The sequence below is a fragment of the Lissotriton vulgaris genome, chromosome 3_2 (assembly GCF_964263255.1).
Source record: "Lissotriton vulgaris chromosome 3_2, aLisVul1.2, whole genome shotgun sequence".
NCBI lineage: Eukaryota > Metazoa > Chordata > Amphibia > Caudata > Salamandridae > Lissotriton > Lissotriton vulgaris.
Window position 1 is genome coordinate 152,142,099 of NC_141690.1, and position 18,839 is coordinate 152,160,937.

The window sequence follows — 18,839 nt, forward strand, 5'->3', positions numbered from 1 at the left end:
TTGTTGAAGTAGATGAGGACATATAAAAATAGGACCGCTGTTCCAGAGCTCTCTCAGAGATTGTCTTCTGCTTGTAATATTGATTGGACGTTTGTCTCTATTGATTGTAGAACCGGGACAGAAAGAATAAGCCTATATTACTCTATGTGATACCCTTCCCTAAGCTGTTCAATGACTTAAAAAACGTATACTCAGACATTGACATTTGCAATGCTTTTGGCATTTGTAAAGCTAATCTACCACTGGTGTGGAATCGCAGGTTTTCGGTATTCTGGTGACAACTTTAAAAATGGTTCCCAGGTTTTAAACATCTACTGACTTTAGAACTATGGAACCAGCTGTGAGCCCGGCGTCTGCTCAATATCCTGTGATTCTGGGCAAATCGCTTAATCTCCCGGCTCCTAAAAAACAAAATGTCGTTGACCTTGTGCAAATTAATCTGGCGCTCATTTAAAGCGTTCCAATGCCCTTGGACAAGTTTGCCCTGGTAACATTGAAAGAAAAAGAATATTGGGATCCGATTCGAATCCTCAACTCTGGCGGTTTCGCTACTGATAAGCACGACATTTTTGGTATCAAAAGGAGCAGAAATCTGGTACCCAGCCTGAAGTCTCCCATCAGGGTTTCATTACATGGAGCATCAACGCTGATGTAGTAAGGAATAAAGTCTGTCCTAACAATACTAACATGTAGGTTTGCGAGGTTCAATTAATATGATCTGATTAATAGGCAGTACTTTCAATAATAGGATGGAAGATTAGCAGACGCAAGCATACATAACTTTGTAAAAGTATCGATACATATTATCTTGATGTATACTTTTGCTTGTTATTTTCTTTGTCTTACTTTGTAAGCTTATGTCATATTCTTTCAATAAAATTTTTCTGAACTTAAAAAAAGTATTGATACAAATCTTCGTCTTCCACCATTCTCATCATTGGTACCATGCTGCATAAGGCAGTGGCACATCCCTCAGTAACAGCGTTGTTTAACTCACAATCATACTGAGTGCACAGACAGACACAAAACCAGTGCACTTACCTCGGGCTCCCTTTGGAATATAACAACCCGACCCCCCTTGTCCCCAGTCGCCAGAAGTTCTCCAGTGTGGTTGAACTCAACTGTAGAAATGATGTCAGCTGAAAGAAGAAAAAAGACAATCTTAAAATGGTGCCCCAGGAAAAGACAGAAAAAACGTATATTCACAAACACACATTATGGCAAACATTTGAAACAGCGAGTATAAAGCATATTGTTAATAGTACAAGGTACCTCTCTACTCCTACCCAGTCAAATGCCTTTTAGGTGGAGGGAGAGAGACCACCTGTTATCAAGGTAAAAAAAAGAAGAGCAGTGACCAGCCTTAGCTTTATCCATCATTCAACCTATTCAGTTCTGTATCATAGTTTCCCTCATCAGCTCTTATCCTCTCTGTGCTACTAAATGAGATACACTTGTGTTTTCCGGAGCCGGGATGGCAGATATTACAGTATCAGGAAGAGAAACAAAGTAGGAGTGCAAAAGCCCCTATAGGAAGTAAAGTACACTTACACCTACCCTTACACCCTCAGGCCCTTTTCCTGCAGCTTTGATTGCCAAGAACAAAATCATTATGAAGAGATGCCCAGAGTCAAAGCTGTAAGGCACTCAGATGAATATATTCTACAAAACTATTCCAAACGAAGCACCAGCTTTCAACATATAATGAGTGTAGAAATCATAGCCCACCTTATCGGATGCGTTAAATACCCCAACTGTCATTAACATTCGGCATTTCAAACCTGCTGAAATTTAACGTGGGAACGACATATGGTATTTTTTGCCATACCATGTGGATTTTGGTGCGTTAAAAATCTAAATCTGCATGTTATTCTCCACTAACTCTTAATATGTTATTTATCACACTTGATACATAGCGTACCCCGTGATAGGGCAGAAATGGATAGTATTACAATATCCAGGTTCTAAAGTGTACTGTCTCCAGATGACGATAGGTTGGCAAAGAATGTTGGAAGAAACATGTATTGATTTAAGTGAAATGTAATAAGACTTTAGGGACACCGTCAAAATGCATCAGAGTGACCACCTTTTCCCTATGGAACGCTATATGATTCTTTCACCAAAGGAGGCATATTCGAGGAACACGAATGGTATGTTATTTCATGCTTGTCTTATTTCCCACACCAGTTGCATCTCATGGCCTACTTTAGTGTTTGTGCCTTGTGAAAAAGTGGAATGATGAAAAAACTTGTTTATGAAAGGCTTACTCAACCTGAGATAATCTTTCTTGCTTTCACCTGATTCTGGCAGATAATGTACTAACTCACTCCTAGCATGCCAGCGAGCTACTCCATTACTGCCTCTTGGAGACTTGATCCCGTTGGCGTTGCTTGAACTGAGGACATACTCCTTGAGCTCAGTTTTCTCACTCACGGCAAGCTAATGTAACTCGGAAAACTGTAGAGTTGCAAGGCTGCAGTTCCAAACGTTGACTATTTATTTTGTTGCAGGTAGTTGGAGCCTTCTGCTGGCATGAGCTCACAGCTATGTATGGATGTGAGACCAAGATCCTCTTGAGTGATCACCCCTACTTTTTGCTTGTCACCCCAATATTATTTGGGATGATGCTGTTGGTTTGTGACTCTCTGCACTGGGACACTGCTAATCAGACCCCTAAAATATAGCAAAACTGGCTAACTCCTAATTGACATATTTAGCTTTCGTAAATAACATGGGGTCAGAAATACACCCCTCTTACTGCCGTGTTCTGCAAAACGTATAAAGAATAATCAGGTAAAAAGAATGATCATAATCTAATCTGGAGACAATCAATGCTTGGCCTCTATCTTACACGAAGAAAGCAAACTAAGCAGGAGAATTTAGAAAAGCACCCAAAGTTTCAAAAAGCAGGTTGCTGCCACATGGCAAATGTGTGTCAAAAGAAAGATGGTTATCAAATGTAATGTGTAGATTCGCTGATGTAGCAGCAGAGGAGAAGGGACTGCCATGTTCTGAGGTTCAGTGTTGTTGAGACCAGTCAATTGACTGTTTACCAAACATCAGAACCTCAGTTTTTCTCATTTAATCACAAACAATTGGCCCTCATCTGTGTCACAATTTCTGTCAATCACTACAGAAAATGAGTTTGAGTTATTTCAGGTTTACAGCTATTGAAATTATCATTTGAGTTTCAACTGCATATGATACTAAATGGAAGCCAAATGTTTGACCTTAGAGGCCAATGGAAAGATATAAATGTTGAACAATGTGGGCCTCAGTGAGGTACTCCACAAGACATGAAAAAAGGGGGGAAAGGTAAGACTACTGAGCGAGAATCTGTGTTATGTGAGAAAAGAGGATAGCCAATGCTTGTCTGTAGATTCCGAATTCTGACAGCCTTGTAAGATGTAATGAGTATCAAAGACAATATCAAAGTCTGTGGAGAGGTCAAGAAGGACCAGCGCAGCAACCAGCCCTGGGTCAAAATAAGCCTAAGATCATCATTCATGGTCCATCGTGCTGACTCAGTGCTATAAAAGGACGAAAGCTGATTGCATTGAATCAAGCAGATTGTTAGACTCAAGGTAGCCTCACAGTGAGAGGGTGACAGCTTTGCTGATAAGAGAAACATAAGTCCATAATTAGACAGAACTATAGGATCATCTGCTGGCTTTTTTAGGTGAGGCAAGATTACAACCCGTTATCAGGCAGATTCCTGAGAGAAATTAATAAGGATTGTTAAGATAAGACCCACAGTGTCGGTTGCAAGCTGCAAGCGGTGTGGAGGGCATGGGTCAAGATGGGAGCCATATTTGGCTTTTCTCAATCTTGCTGTGCCTTGAACTAGACTGAGTGGAATAAACTATCCCAAACTGGAACCTGTATGAGAGAAAAACTCTGTGTTCAATAGGGAAGGAAGAGCAATAGGTTTCAGATATTGAAATTCAAAATATTTTTCTTTCTATTTAAAGAGCATAGACAGATTATCACACAGATTGTGAAGATAAGGTTGTAATTTACTCCACCTCGGGGTGACTCAATTGACTAACAATGGCAAACAACTACCCAGGCAGGGTTTTTGAACTGAAAATCACTGAAGTAGAGTATCTTGCTTTTGCATTTTTGATGTCACAAATGGCTTTTCCATACCGAATTTTTGCCTCTAGTTCATACGAAGTTCTCCAAATACATTTAAATTACTTACATCTCCTCTTTGGATCCCTTAAGTTGCTGGTGAACCAAGGGGCTGATGGAAGCAATTCTTTAGGTTTCAATGAACATTGAGGTGCTATTTTATCAAGTGAGCCTTGCACCTAGGTATCACAGGTGATGGCCTTACAATTGATATCATTAGAATATGCAAAAGGATGAAGATTGAATGCAGACATGACATTGTCCAAGTCAACTTTGGCCCAAAAACAAGAAACTTTAGATGATCTCACATGTGTGATGCGGAGTCTCATGCGTGATTATTTAAAAATAGAAGGGAAGCGCACAAGGGTGTAAGGGGTAGAGCATTAGCTATCCTCACCAGATCATGCTTAGAATAGCTATGTCTTGCCCGATGTGTGGACCTGTTAACAAGCTGATTAAGTCTAAGGCTGCCATCGAATCACAAAACCTGACCAACTCAAGATCATTACTATTCTTCAAATTGAAGTTGAGGTCACCAGGGAGGGTTAAGTTGAAATATTGTACTGTAGGAGGTACTTAAAAGACACAACAAATATTTTTTTTTAAGTCTCCTATCTTTACAGAGGAAGGGCACTGTCCCCTGCAGAATGAGGCCGATGAAGGGGGGCCTATTAATGTGGCTAAACAACACAGAGTTTAAGATACACAAGGACAAGTAGATTTGAAATGGGTCCACCCATGGAGATTTTTAAATCCCATCTAGCTGCATCCAACTCAATAGAAAGGAACATTTGGAGCTGTCCACCACTTCCCCTTACACAGCACTAATCAGAATATAAGAATGTGAAAATCTATATCTATTAACCCATGTCAGAAATGTGTTGCAACCTCGAAATGGCTGCCCCAAAGCAAGTTACATAGAATGCAATTAGTACTACCTGACTTAAAAAGATAAAAGGCTGGGTTCACTATGCCAACATCTCGATCTTTGGCCACCAGGTCACAAACAGCTCTCAGCACTGTGCGCCTAATCCACTGAGATTCACTGAAGCAACCCATGGCTTATTAGCGCCCCAACAGCTTAAGGCATCAGTCATAGCACAAGGAGAGGAAGGAAGAGAAAGAGATAAAGGAAAAGCGATTGAGAGAGAGAGAGACTGAGACTGTAGTCAGAGTAGAGACCCCAAGAGTCATTTAATCTGTTTCTAAGCCTGCTAGCGCATCATGGGTTCTACATGCATGTATTTTCTCTGACCCTATGATTATATTATATATTTTTAATATGGGTGTTACAGATAAACAGTAATACCAGCTGTTGGTAATGGCCCTTTCTAGGGTGCTTTCCCTCAACGTTTTGCTTTTGTCCCTGCCAGTGGTTTTCCGCTGATCTATGTACTAGCCTTAGTACTTTGAGCACTTTCGACACTGCCATTTAGTGTCAATGCACTGTGCTTCTCATATACATACTGGTGATTGGTGTATACATGATTGGCTCATTTGAGATAGACGCAAGCCCCTTGTCTAGGGGTAAGACGCATCCCCAGGGCATGTAGCTCAAATGCTCTTCAGGGGGCCTGCAGCACTGGTTGTGCCACTCACAGAGGTAGATCTTCAAACATACCACAGGTTTGCCTGGCAGGGCCTGTGTATGCAGGTTACTGTTACTCGGCGTGGCATTTTAAAAGCTACTTGCCAAGGCTCTGAATATCTCTCCCGATATTGGAGTACTCCCTGAGGAATGGGTCAGTGTCCGGAAGAGATAGAGCATGTGCATATGTGCGCTGCATGCCCTGGTAGTAAATGGCACCGGATGGTTTGTTAGGTATGGAAGGACCCGCTTCTCGATTGGATTGACATGAGGGCTATATGAAAAGGGTATTGAGCTATATTTCCTATGTGCAGAAGACTAGCAGTATTGTGTTTGATATCGATGGAGTTAGCAATGGCAAATCCTCTCTGGTGGTACGAGTGGATTCAACATTACTAATGTGGAAAAACCACTTTGGAGAAAGGGGAATTTCTGTCCTCGTGGCTCTGTGTGCCTGTCAGCCTATCTACAATACACATCTGGGTGCTGGAGGTACAGCTATATCTTTGCATTCCAGATAAGACAGCCATAAGCTTGGGGCTCAAGGAAAACTGGAGACCTTTGACTCTGAGGGGCCTTCCTTTGACGGATAAGAGGGGGTGAAATTGGCACCTGCATTCCAAGGGACTGGGTCTTAGCCCCACTACAGATATTGATCAAGCTTCCATGGGTAGGATGGCAGACAAGACAACATTTAGAGAGAGTCCATGTATTTAAAAGGTGGCCTTTTGAACTGATCACATCTTCAAAGGTTATTCTGGCTATAACTGTCCTCAGGATTTTGAAATGCTTGTGCCATACTATGCTGTTTTGATGCTGGGGCATCAATAAGGGGAACTTTTGGGGCTTTGGGGACTACAATTGGATTATCCGCAAGCTTGTGGTGGCCGGTGGCTTTTTGTGCTCTAAATAGGTTCAAACCACTTCATTCGGTTACTGAAAACCATAAACGTACCATTCATTAGATCACAATGCATTACATAAAACACATATGGTACACAATAAAAACACATACATTTCACAATAAAATTAATAACCGATTCTTCAATAATAGGGTGATTTAAGAAAATTAGGGCGGGAATAAAACAAAATTCATGAATACATAAAGTCTTCCATATGGTTAAAACAATAAAAATAATGCACCATTACAATAAAAATAATAAGTGATAATTTAGTGATAAAAAGGCAAGTATTAAAAAAGTAGTAACATGGACTATGCAGTATTCTTATACCAGCATGGGATGCCGGATTTTTCTAAGTCTCACTGATGCAACAAGAAAGCTCGCAATATAAAAAATCTCCCTTGGATCATTAAGCTTTTGTGAGTACAATAGAGTGGGTTTAACCTGAATAAAGCCTCTCCCTTTTAAGATTGGGACTAAAAACCTCCTGCGGATAGCGCAATAATGATCACAAAACATAATAAAGTGCATTGCGTCCTGCATCGAAAAATTATCACAGGTACAGGGACGTAAATCACACATCTTGCTCCAGCCTTGGCATTTCCCTGATAAAAAATGAATTAAGTTAAAACGGAATCTCGTTAGAAGCAGGCGGTGAAATGGTTTAGTAACAATCCTCAGATAAGGTTCTATCTCAGGGATAGTTTTTAACAGGAAATGGATTTTAACCATAGGTTTCATTAGTTCAATCTCCTCCCTCTCTACCTTCATCCGATCCAATAAGTGTATTTTTACCCATACCAAATCATCTTTAGCTACTTTATCCGGAGAATTGAATAGGTCTGGACATCCAAGCTTAGTTAAAATATTCTTGACATAGTTCAGCCATGGAATTTTGTTGGCTTGGTCCAGGGTGACACAATCCCTAATTATCTTATGGTTCAGCATTAATTGGGGGTCAAGTCAGGTTTTAAACCAGCAGAGCCTGCCTCAACCTGTGTGTCAAATAGCCAACCCCTAGTTCCTGGTGAATTGAAAAAAGTAGGAGTGGATTGGGGTACAGACAGGAGGGACCGTAGTAATTTATTTTCAACTGTTTGTATCTCCTCCATCGGTTTATATCCCCATATTGACGACCAATACAATGCAATTGCTATACATTTAGATTTATAGATATTAAGCATTGCATCCTTCGGTTTAGCCCCCAGTTGCAGCCCAAAACCGTTCACAGCGGCCATTGACCTAGCCATCGCATTTGCTTTAACTTTTTGTTGAGGTACCCAAGAACCCTTCTCATCAAAAAGTACTCCCAGATAAGTGAAAGAGGTCACCTTAGTGACTTCTACAGTATCACAAAGAAAGGTTTTTGGTTTTTTGGGTTTCCGGACCATAGTCATTACATGAGATTTGGCTATATTTATTGCTAGGTCCGGAGATTTCATGTAGGCCCCAAATGAATCTAATAGCCTTTGGAGCCCTATAGCGGATCCCTATAGCTGTAAGGGCCAATAGGAAGGCATCACCCGCGCAGAGGAGCACCTAATGAGCCTGTCCCCTACCCGAGGTATGTCCAGATTAGCCATTTCTAAAAACTTGCCCAGATTATTAATATGCTAAGTAAAAAGTACAGGTGCTAAAATGCATCCTTGGCGGATACCTCTGCCTGATGTAAAGTGTCTTGTGCATTTTCCGTCTTGGTTGACCCTCACTCTTGCGGTGAGATCCCTGTGTAGGTCGGCCAAGAAGTAGACTAAACTAGGATCAATGCCCATATCTAACAGGATGTGCCAGAGCTTGGACTTATTTACCAGGTCAAAAGCCAACGACAGATCCATAAAAGCCAGCTAAAGAGTCTCTGCTTTAGCTATAGTGTATTTACCTTGTTACCTAGTGTATTGTTTTTAGCCTTATCAGGGGACGTATTGTGTAAATCTTTACCTGAATTACAGTCCTAGCACACATTACCGAGCACACTTCATTGAACTTGTACTGAATTTTGTAGTTTGCACAGGCTTTTTAAACGGGGGCTTACAACTTACATTATTTTTTCTCTTTCTTCGCTTCCCCAGTCCAACGCCGACATGCCGCCAGTTTGATTGGAGGGAAGCGGAAACACCCCTCTCCGGCCTAACCTGTATGCTGGAGGATTGTCCTTCCGGTAGGAGGGAGGAGCCCTGATTTTGTACGTGCCCAGCCAGCTATTTAAATCACATGCTGACCAGATGCGCGCAAAGGGCGCGCTGGCTGCGCGCAGCGGGCGCGCCAAAGTCAAGCCTGTCTGCGCCCTTCCGCGCCAAGGCCGGGACAATGGCGGGAAATGCTGCCCAAATCTTTCAGAAATGTAAGTACACTTCAGAGGAGCTTCACAATTTTAATAACATTAGACCCTGTGAATGTGTAATACCTCCAGATAAAATATTGGGGGCATGTTCATGTTACATTTGCAGGACTATCCTGCCCATTGAGGCTCACACTACGGATACTAAAGGTTTTGTGACTAATATTACTGGGAAAACTTTACTCAAAGGCGGTCTAGCCAGGATGTCAGGGACTTAAATACAAATCAAGAGTTGGACCTGTTGTTTGTTACTGAAACCTGGCTGAAAAATTGGTGTAGCCCAGATGTCGCCGTGACTCTTCCACCTGGTTATGCTATCCATAGGAAAGATAGAACAGTGGGTAGAGGTGGAAGATTGGCCATTATTCTTCGAGACACATTTACGTGTACGTATTTTGATGTGGACACCATTAAGGGAGCAGAAAGTCTTGGCTTTTGTCTCACACCTAATGCAACCTTGTCATTCTCAGGAGCCCTGATTTACCGTCCTGCACATCAGAGCAGCTCATTTTTGGATTCACTTGCGGAGACCTTGAGTCATTTTCTACTTAAATATGCTAATTTCACTATGTTAGGCGATTTTAACCTTCGCCTAGAAGGCAGAACTGGACCTAGTACAGAGAGCTTTCTGCAAACAATGGAAATCCTTTCACTTCACCAACTGGTGGAGGGTCCACCACACCAGGCGGGTCATACCCTGGATGGGGTTTGTACTAATTTGACCAGGCTTTCTGTTGGTACCCCGTCCCCAGAGTTATGGTCTGACCACTTTTTTGTGCCCCTCACTCTCAGAATCTTTTATGAGATTCAGCCTTATAAGTCAGCCCCGAACATCAACGAGGGCGCCATTGGGCACAATTAGCTGGGAATCCCAAACGAGGAATGTGTGCATAGGCCAACAGTCCGGAACTTACAGGAAATACAGAATCTGATTCTCGCCTGTTTCATTCTTGAATACTCCTGTTCATGTGAAAATGATAATATCCAAAAGAATAAACCGTGGCCCTAAATAACGTACTTCAGCAGTGAATGAAACATACTGAATATAACAAGGTCTAAGCTCAAATAACAAGAGAGCGTGTACAGCAACATAAGGAATCTAAACGTAACATTCCTGTGGTGAAAGTGCCAAACTGTGTACTAAGTACGTTATTTAGGGCCACGGTTTATTCTTTTGGATATTATCATTTTCACATGAACAGGAGTATTCACAGCCACTGGTGATGCATAGTGCATGTGTTAACTAATTGCAATGTCACACATGAATGTTTCAACATTTTAAATTGTGTTAGTATGTGGAGAAGTCTTCTCGAAATGTAGTTTGTTTTATTCTTTTGATTTACAGACCCCTCCCCTGACGAAGGGCTACACCAGCCCGAAATGCATAGGGACTGTTGGGATTGATTTTTAAAGAATGCGGATGTATCTTTCTGATGCTTAAGAAAGTTTGCATTTAAAGCAAAATGATATTGGAGCTACCTTACAATGATTGAAAATCATGAAAAATTGCAACTAATGAACAAATGAAATACAAACTTTTGTCTGTTTGAACTTTATTATACCTGTTGGTATCACCTAACGCGGTGCGCTTGGGGACAATTCCCATTGGGAATTTGCTACATTTGGTATACATTACAAATATTTGACAGGATTTTAGCCCAAAAGTATGGATTGTGTTTGTTTAAATCTGCAGGGACGGCATCTGGGCTGGGAGCCTTATTGCTACTCATTTGTTTAATTGCCAATTCCACTTCACCTTTATTAAAGACTATTTTGTGGGAGCTCCTTCTGGAATCACAACTAATTAGCACTTCCTGGCTATTAGTGGCCTCATATATAGCTTCAAAGTGGGAAAGCCATTGGTCTTCCATGATGTTACATTCAACGGGGGTGTTCTCTGTCCCGCTAAAAAAAGGTTTGTTGACAATGGCCCAAAAGCTAGAGCTATCGTTTATCACCTGTACTGATAGCAGAGCACATCATGCATCTTCTTTAATTTCCTTCTCACGTGTCAATAGTGCAAGCTTGTATTCTTTACGTAACCTAGCTATATTGGCACGATCTCATGGAACCCTCTTTAATTCTGTTAACAATTTACGATGTACTTCAGAGCAGTTCCTATCAAAACATTTTCTCTTATGGTGAGCCTAGATTTTATTGGTACAGTCAGGTTTGATGCTATCTGTGCACAGATGCCTTCAAAGGCCAAAGGAATCTCCTGCCCCGCTTTGGCATTATCAAGACAGTTAGCAAACGTATCCCCAACCCTCTCACAGAGATCTAGGAAAAAGAGGTCCAGGAGTACTTTCGCCCACTTCAACCTCCGTCCTTGGTCTGTTACTTTCAAACAGGATTCACCCCCAGACTTTACTGATTACGCCTTTAGGCCACATCCCCTATCCAATACCAGGATTACAGGATTATGGTCACTAAAGTGAGACCATTTGGCATTATAAACAATTACTTGGGGTAAATAAATTGGGTAAATAAAAATAAAGTCTATAATAGTGTCACTCCCCCATGCTTTAAAAGTAGGAATCCTCTCTTCGTGGTCAAATAAGCTCGGTTCAGAAAGATCTATGGTGGCCAAAAGCTCTTCTAAACATTCTCCCTGTTGTGTCTCTTCAAAGTGTGGCATTGGGAGGTTGGCCGATCCTAGAGGTTCTTTCCTCTGAGAGTTCAGATTACACACATGAATATTAAAATCACCCATAATTAAAATAGAATAATATGTGGTTTGTTTCGAACAGTACATTTCTAAAAAACATTTTAATGTAAGTAAATGTTCATTTGTAGAACTGCTTTCTCCTGAATTATAAAAGTTTACAAACAACACTTTATTTGAGTTGTGGGCAGTATATTCGATTGCCAAACAGTTGAAAGAGCCTACATTCACCATTCTATGAGCCCCAGCCAATTTAAGTGAGAAGAGCATAAGGAGACCCCCTCTTGCCCTACCTGATGGAGATGGTTGCGCAGGTACCCCATAGAATTTATATCCGTCTACCCAAAATGTGTTGCCCGTATCAGAGGTCTCCTGTAACCCAACTATGTCATACTCTTTTACCAGACACGACCACCTGGGATCCTCTTTTTTGCTCCTCAGACCTGCAATAATCCAACTAATAATATTACAATTGGAATTATTACTCTCTTCTAGGCCCTGCCCTTAAGGGGACTGTCACTTGGTGGATTTTGCCTGTATGTTGCTGGCCTGCAGCCAATTGCCAACTGTCATGGCGTGGGTCCCTAAGCACTTTCCAGGGGATGTGATGGCTGGCCTCCTGTCCATGAGATCCTAGGGACATAAAGGATCTCCCATATTCCACAAGCTCGTAAAAACCGCACAGGGTATGGCAGAATCGGATGGAAGTGATCGTCAGTTGGGACAAGGACCATTCTGGCTTGCGCAGTAATCACTGTGCCGAGGAGTGTGCTCATAATGATCGGCACCCACCTGGGGGTGCTGTAGTGTGAGGAGTTTGGGGGAAGTTTGCTGAGTTCGAGGGACCCGAGCTTACAATCGGAAGTCTGTGCTAACTCGCACTCTGTAGAGCGTGGTGGCCGAAGGGTGTTGGGGGAAATTTGCCGAGTCTGCAGGACACAAGCTGGCAGCCTAGACTGTCTCCGACCTGTAGATCAGGAGACTGAAAGTGCTTGACATCGTGGTTTCAGTCCGAGGTCGCCGGCTCCCTCTTCCCTAGGCCCACACCACTAGGTACTCTGTCGTTGAGCATACCGTGACTGGATCTGAGGGGTCCTGTTCTGCTGTGTGTTCACCTACAGCTGCCTGCCTGGAGCAACTGCAGCTCGCACCTCCACTGGAGGGGAAACAACTCTCCAAACTGGAAGCACGCCAGCTTTCAGTGTCAGTCTTTTGCCAACTGGGGATAGGGATCCCGCACTTGTGAAGGTGACGCAGGGTGCCTGAGGCCCTGATATGGATGGATGAGAACACGTAACTGTTTCCTTCTGCTTTAGGTGGTTCCGACAATCTAATTAAAGTGTCGCCAGCAGATGCAACATGTATTGTTGGCTGGTGTAGTTTGGGTGGATGGGGGATGGGACACCATGTGTTGTCAGAATCTGTGATTTCTTGACCATTACAACTGTACGGGGTATGTGATATCGGGAATGTCGTGTTTAATGCGAATGTTTTAGAGAGAAAGTGGAATACATCTGAACAGCCTGCATATCTTTTTCTGGCACATTAGATGTCACTTTTGATGTGGGGGGGATTGCTTAGATTGTGAAACCTTTGGGAAGTATGCACATGGATATATGTTGCTTATGAGGCTGAGGGGGTAACAGGGCAAGTGAATACATATGACTAGTACATATCTGATCATGCCGTTCTGCTGCTAATGGAACAGTATGACAATTGCATATAACTGTAAAGTATATATCCAATGTGTATGTTGTTTTGATTTTAATGTGTGTGTAATACAAAGACCAGTATTTTATACATACTGTGTGGAGTCTATACACAGTGTGTTGAGAGGGTGGGAGTTGTACCAATACTTTACACTTTGACCCTGAAGATAAGCCGGACTGCTCTGAGCCAAGCTACTCAAGGGTGAGCAGAGGTTATCAGACAAGTGTATCATACTCATCCTATCTAGGAAGGTGGATTCTGCCTCTGCTTCGATGCATCTCAGCCAGCCAGAAACAGCAGGGTCTAACACCAGCGGATCCTCAAATTTGAAAACAATTGTGCTACTTGTCTTGTCTCATTGAAAACAACACAACTTCACAAACTATATTTTGTAATATAAAAGCCACATACATTGCCTATAAACATTAATCCGGCCATTGAGAAATCACTTTTCAATTAATCAATATTTATCTTAACACAAAGAGAAGCAGAAAATATTAATGACACCACATATCTTTAGTTTTAAAACGTCTTACACTGCAAAATATGGCACCATATAACACAAACATTTTGCACAGCCTCACAATCAGATTGTATTTGTGGTTGGTAATAAAAGCTGCTTTATTTTCTCCCAACCATTGCTAACGTATGTCCAGATTTTGAGATCGCAGTAATGGCTGAAGTGGTAACACCAACATTGGCAGCAATTTCTGTTACATTCAGAGGCTAGTAGCAAAAATTGGCATACAACTGGTTGCATAGTAGTAACCGCTGGTAGTAACCGCTGGTGACGTCTGCATATGCACTCTGGCAGTAAACGTCAGCAGACATATTAGGTAAAGTTTAGCAAAAACATGCAGTATTGCCATGGTACGAGTAGAAACAGCTTAGTACATTTTGGGTAGGCTCAACATGATATTATAATGCATCATTCTGGGTCATGTAGCATACAGTTTAGCCCACTCCTTAGAGCTTTAACGGTTGTTAAAGGCCCTCTTCCTGAGTTATAGGCTTGCACCACTGGCAATAGGCTATGAGGAACACAGGCAGACCGTGTGGCTCAATGGTTAGAGGAGGCAGACCATGAAGCAGAGGTCAGACCTGGGACCAGGGTTCAATTCCCGACGCGGCAGGGTCTTGAGCCCAAAAATGTCCACGGACTCGATAATTCTCACTTCGGTGCCTGCTCGAATCATGGGTTCACACTCTGCAACTCCGGGCAATAGCTTGCTTAATCTCCACTATGGCCCCCCTGCCTGGCTTTCACCTTGGTGGTACCCAGTACGGGTTATCTCACAGGGAAAAACCAGGACGGGTTCCCAAAGCAAGTGCTTAGAGACCGTTGGTGATAATGTGCTATATAAATTTAAATTACATTTACAGACCTTGGCAGAAGGGCTGTAATGCTATTAGAACATTCATCCCATTTAGTGTATCATTTTATAAAATAAACTAGGCAAAACAGTAAAACAGTAAAACAGTAAGACAGGTACGCTCAAACCTTAGATTAGAGGGTTCATAAAATCTCTTATTGGCCTTGAACCATTCACTGCATTCAATGGGGCTCAGAACATTTCAGTGTTTAATTACGTATTTATTCCCCAGTGAAGTTTTGTATCCCTGTACTACTAATACACAAATAACTCATCAGAAACTATGAAAGCTTAACATACAAGTGATGGAAAGACACTAATTACAAGGATACCTGGCTGACGATTTTTATTAGTCATTCCTTGCTCAGGTTTCAGCTTTGGTGTTTTCGCAGAGAGGACCCCTCTGGCAGTGTGGAACTGTATTTTAGCAGCTACCAATGAACATCTTGGTATTTGCAATTTTATGACTGGTGTGTGTGTCATTTAGTGTTAAAGAAAAGAGCGTGCTTAAAGGTTATGGCATTTGCTGTCTGCATGCAACAATATCACGGTAACAAGGTGTCAGTTAAAGGTCTGTGTGAAGGCAGTGAGAGATCAGATCAGAGGGATGACTGGCTCCAGGCCTCTGGTCTTAGCAGGAACCTTCTCAGTCGTCACCGGAATCTTTCCTGCCTCTGCACAGCATGCCTTTATGTTTCTGCTAGATGGGTTTATGTTGCTTGCGAAGCTGAAGGGATAACTGGGTGAGTGAATACCTATTTTATGTTGTGTTATGTTAAAATTACTTGTACAGCGCACGGACACCAGGCGGTTTCATGGCGCTAGGGACGGAGAAGCAATGACAGGAGTGAAGACAGTACGCAGTTGTTACTCATAGGCTTGACAGAACAGGTAGGTTTTCAAAAGTTTCCTGAAGAGAGTGTAGCTGGAGGTTGACCTAAGTTCATATGGAAAGGAGTTCCATAAGCGGGGCGCCAAGAATGAAAACCTGAGGCCCCCGTGTGTTTTCCGTTTAAAAGAAGGGACAGAAAGAAGGTTATGTTAGGAGGAACGAAGGTTACGGGTGGGAAGGTACCTGTGAATTCTGGAGGCAATAAAGGCAGGGCCCTGACCAAGTTGGGACTTAAAAATGGTACACCCAACTTTGAAGATGCTGCCTTTAGCCACTGGGAGCCAGTGAAGGCGCTTCAACAGAGGGAAGGTTGATGAAAGATCAACCTAGCTGCTTGGTTTTATACCAGTTGTAATTTATGGAGCTGATAGGCCGGGATGCCAACATAAAGAGCATTGGCATAATCGATGCGGGAAGTAACCAGGGCCATGATGACAAGTGTGAGGGCCTCAGTGGTCAGAAACCTGCAAATTTTTCGGATTCTCCGAAGATGGAAAAAACACGAGTAGGTAACAGCGTTAATTTGAGGTTTTAATGATAAATCTTTGCTGATGATGACCCCAAGGCTCTTCACTGAGTCTGCAGGAGAGGGAACAGTTCCCCAGGATAAAGGCCAGAAACTCGGGTTCCAAGGATTGGAAGACCCTAAGACAAGCTCTGACCTATGACTAGTACATATATGTTCATGCCGTTCTGCTGCTAATGGAAGAGTTCGACAACTGCATATAACTTTAAATACGTGCCTCAAAGCACATATTTACAGAAGTGGGGACCAAGCTTTTTACACCTGACTTTAAGTTTGCCTGTACTCCACAACACTAAACACTTTAGTACACTCCTCCATACTCAACACTCATTACTATCAATACAGCATACTACGCTCTGCACACACCATATCCCACCCCATTCTCCTTGTCACCATACTCCACAATGCTTAACCAAACTCTGTTTAATCTTACCTTAAAAGCATATACTGGCTCCCAGTAAAAGATATTTGAGGATGCTCTGTCTCAGCTAGATTGAAATCACAAAACCACATGTCTGAACCAAAAAGTTTTTACACCCCTTCAAGCAGTCAACACTCAACAGACGAGCGTATCCCTGTCGCTGCACAACCAAACACAAATGTGGCCAATGATTCTCACTGGTAACACCCCGTCTCTAGAATAACCTGTACAGGAAAATCCACCACTCCCATTCGCTGATGCAGTTCAGAACACAGTTCAGGACCTACCTGTTTAACAATATGATTTAAGTATCCTTCTTTCCTTCTACCTGTTATGCAGCTGCGCCTCCTCCGCAACGGCGGCGGAGCGTCACCCCACTGGCGCAGAACCAACAGCTAAAAAATAAAATGATATTTTATTATCGTTTTATTTTTCAGAGTCTGACTTAGTCAAGTGTGTGCAGGGAGGGTTGGGGATGGGCCATAGTAGGGAGGAGGAGTGGAGTGGAGTGCACTTATAAATGCGCATGTCAGTTTGGCCAGCTGTCTAAGGCCAGCCAAACAGACATGCACAGTTATGTTTCTTCAACCCAGCTGCATTCCTCAGCTGGATGGAGAAACAGCACAGACTCCCTGTACCTGAGCGAGCGTTAAACCAGCCCGCTCAGGCCAATCCCTGTGTTGGTCTCATGTAACATGAGAGCAATGTGGGGATTGGATGGAGAGTCTTTACAGCCAGGGACTGCTGGGAGCAGGAAGCAGAGGAACACTGAGGCACAAGGCTCAGGTATGATCTTTTTTAGTCTTATCCCTCCCACCCCCCTGCGGTGCCCCACCGCCTCACCACTTTTTATGCCTCATATGTTTCCTGTCAAACATACTTTTCTTGCACCTTTTACATTTTTTGTATGTAATTGTTACTTCTAGTGATGCCTTGTCCTCAATGTACCCATCGGTATATCCATTTCTACTCATGCTTTTCCTTCAAAACTTATTTTAAGCTTCACAAAAGCCCACTGGACAAGCCATTGTAACCACAATCAACCAGCCAAGACACGACAGGCCCAGCACTTTTTATCTCCTTGTAAACAAAGTCCATATGAAACTCCAACCAGTCAACCTACGCACCTATGCAATCCTTATGTATGTGACATGCCCTGAACTGTATCATCACTGTCGGCGCAGTCCACTGGCCCTTGTAGCTGTCGCAATCGCTCACTGTACCATTGTCATTAACCAGTATTCCATCTCACGGACTATGCGCCTCGAAACAATTAGGCTTAGCTGTGTGTGCAATCCGAGTAATAGAAACATAAACTCCTTCATGATCCATAATCAATCGAACCAAAAACCTAATCAAGTAAGACAGACAGAGTCCAGGTGCCCAGGACATAGTATTAGCTACCAAAGTTGGCAGAGTACACCTTGCAAACATAACGTATGTAGTTGTAAAGCCTACGTTCAACCGTAGATATCTTGACGCTGAATAACATATGTTTATTGTAACCCAACTCAATACTCATTATATTGACCTCAGATGGATGAAAGGCTGCGTGGACCCCCCGGGATTTGAATCTGTGCCCATGAGGTCAAACACAGACCCCTGCAGTGGAAGAATTTGTCCACTGAGCCACCAGATCGGGCTTACACCACCTCAGCAAACACCTGCCATGGTTGGTATCACTTCTAAGCACTAGATGGTGTCAACATTCTATAGGGCTTCAGAATTACACATATCAATATGCATTGGTAATTGTTAGCCTACGAGAAAGAAGATTTAACCTCTTAAGCGCTGCTGACGGCCAACGGTCGTCAGGAGCGCTACCTCCCCAGTGCAGCGCACGACCATTGGACGTCCATTCAGCACTAGTTCCAACGGACAGAGCAGCACTGGGGAGGGATATTTGCAAAGCAGCTAAGGTGTTAATTGCCACATAGTCTTATTGTCACCTGCTGGTTGGAATCGCTATTTAAGACTTATTATTAGGCTAGGTGTTTCGAACGTTTCCTCTCTAAGGCCGGATACATCCATGACAGATTTTCACGATATCCACATGAGGTGTATATGTATACAATGTGTTTGAATTAGAAGGAATTCACATTTAATGGCCATGGTGAAAATATACCATGTGTCTGGCCCCAAGGCACCAACAATGAAATAACGCAATAATCTGTCTTCACAAAAATTATTCATCTATAAAACAGTTCAATTTTAAATGGCATCCCATAAACCAAATAATAAGTTGCCTAAAAGGCAAATAAGTTTTTCACAACCTCTGCAACGAATACAG

The 18,839-nt window shown here is 42.6% G+C and overlaps 1 protein-coding gene across 3 annotated transcripts in view; it reads right to left on the reverse strand.

Moving 5' to 3' along the window:
* PPP2R2C (protein phosphatase 2 regulatory subunit Bgamma) overlaps positions 1–18,839 on the reverse strand; it is a 516,687-nt gene that overhangs the window by 303,408 nt on the left and 194,440 nt on the right. For all 3 annotated transcript variants that reach the window (XR_015309779.1, XM_086964113.1, XM_086964112.1), the window contains one exon: positions 1,042–1,139. Coding sequence is in view for 2 of the 3 variants with exons in the window: in XM_086964113.1 (XP_086820239.1) it covers positions 1,042–1,139 (98 nt within the window). In the remaining variant the exon portion in view is untranslated. The remainder of the gene's footprint in view (positions 1–1,041; positions 1,140–18,839) is intronic.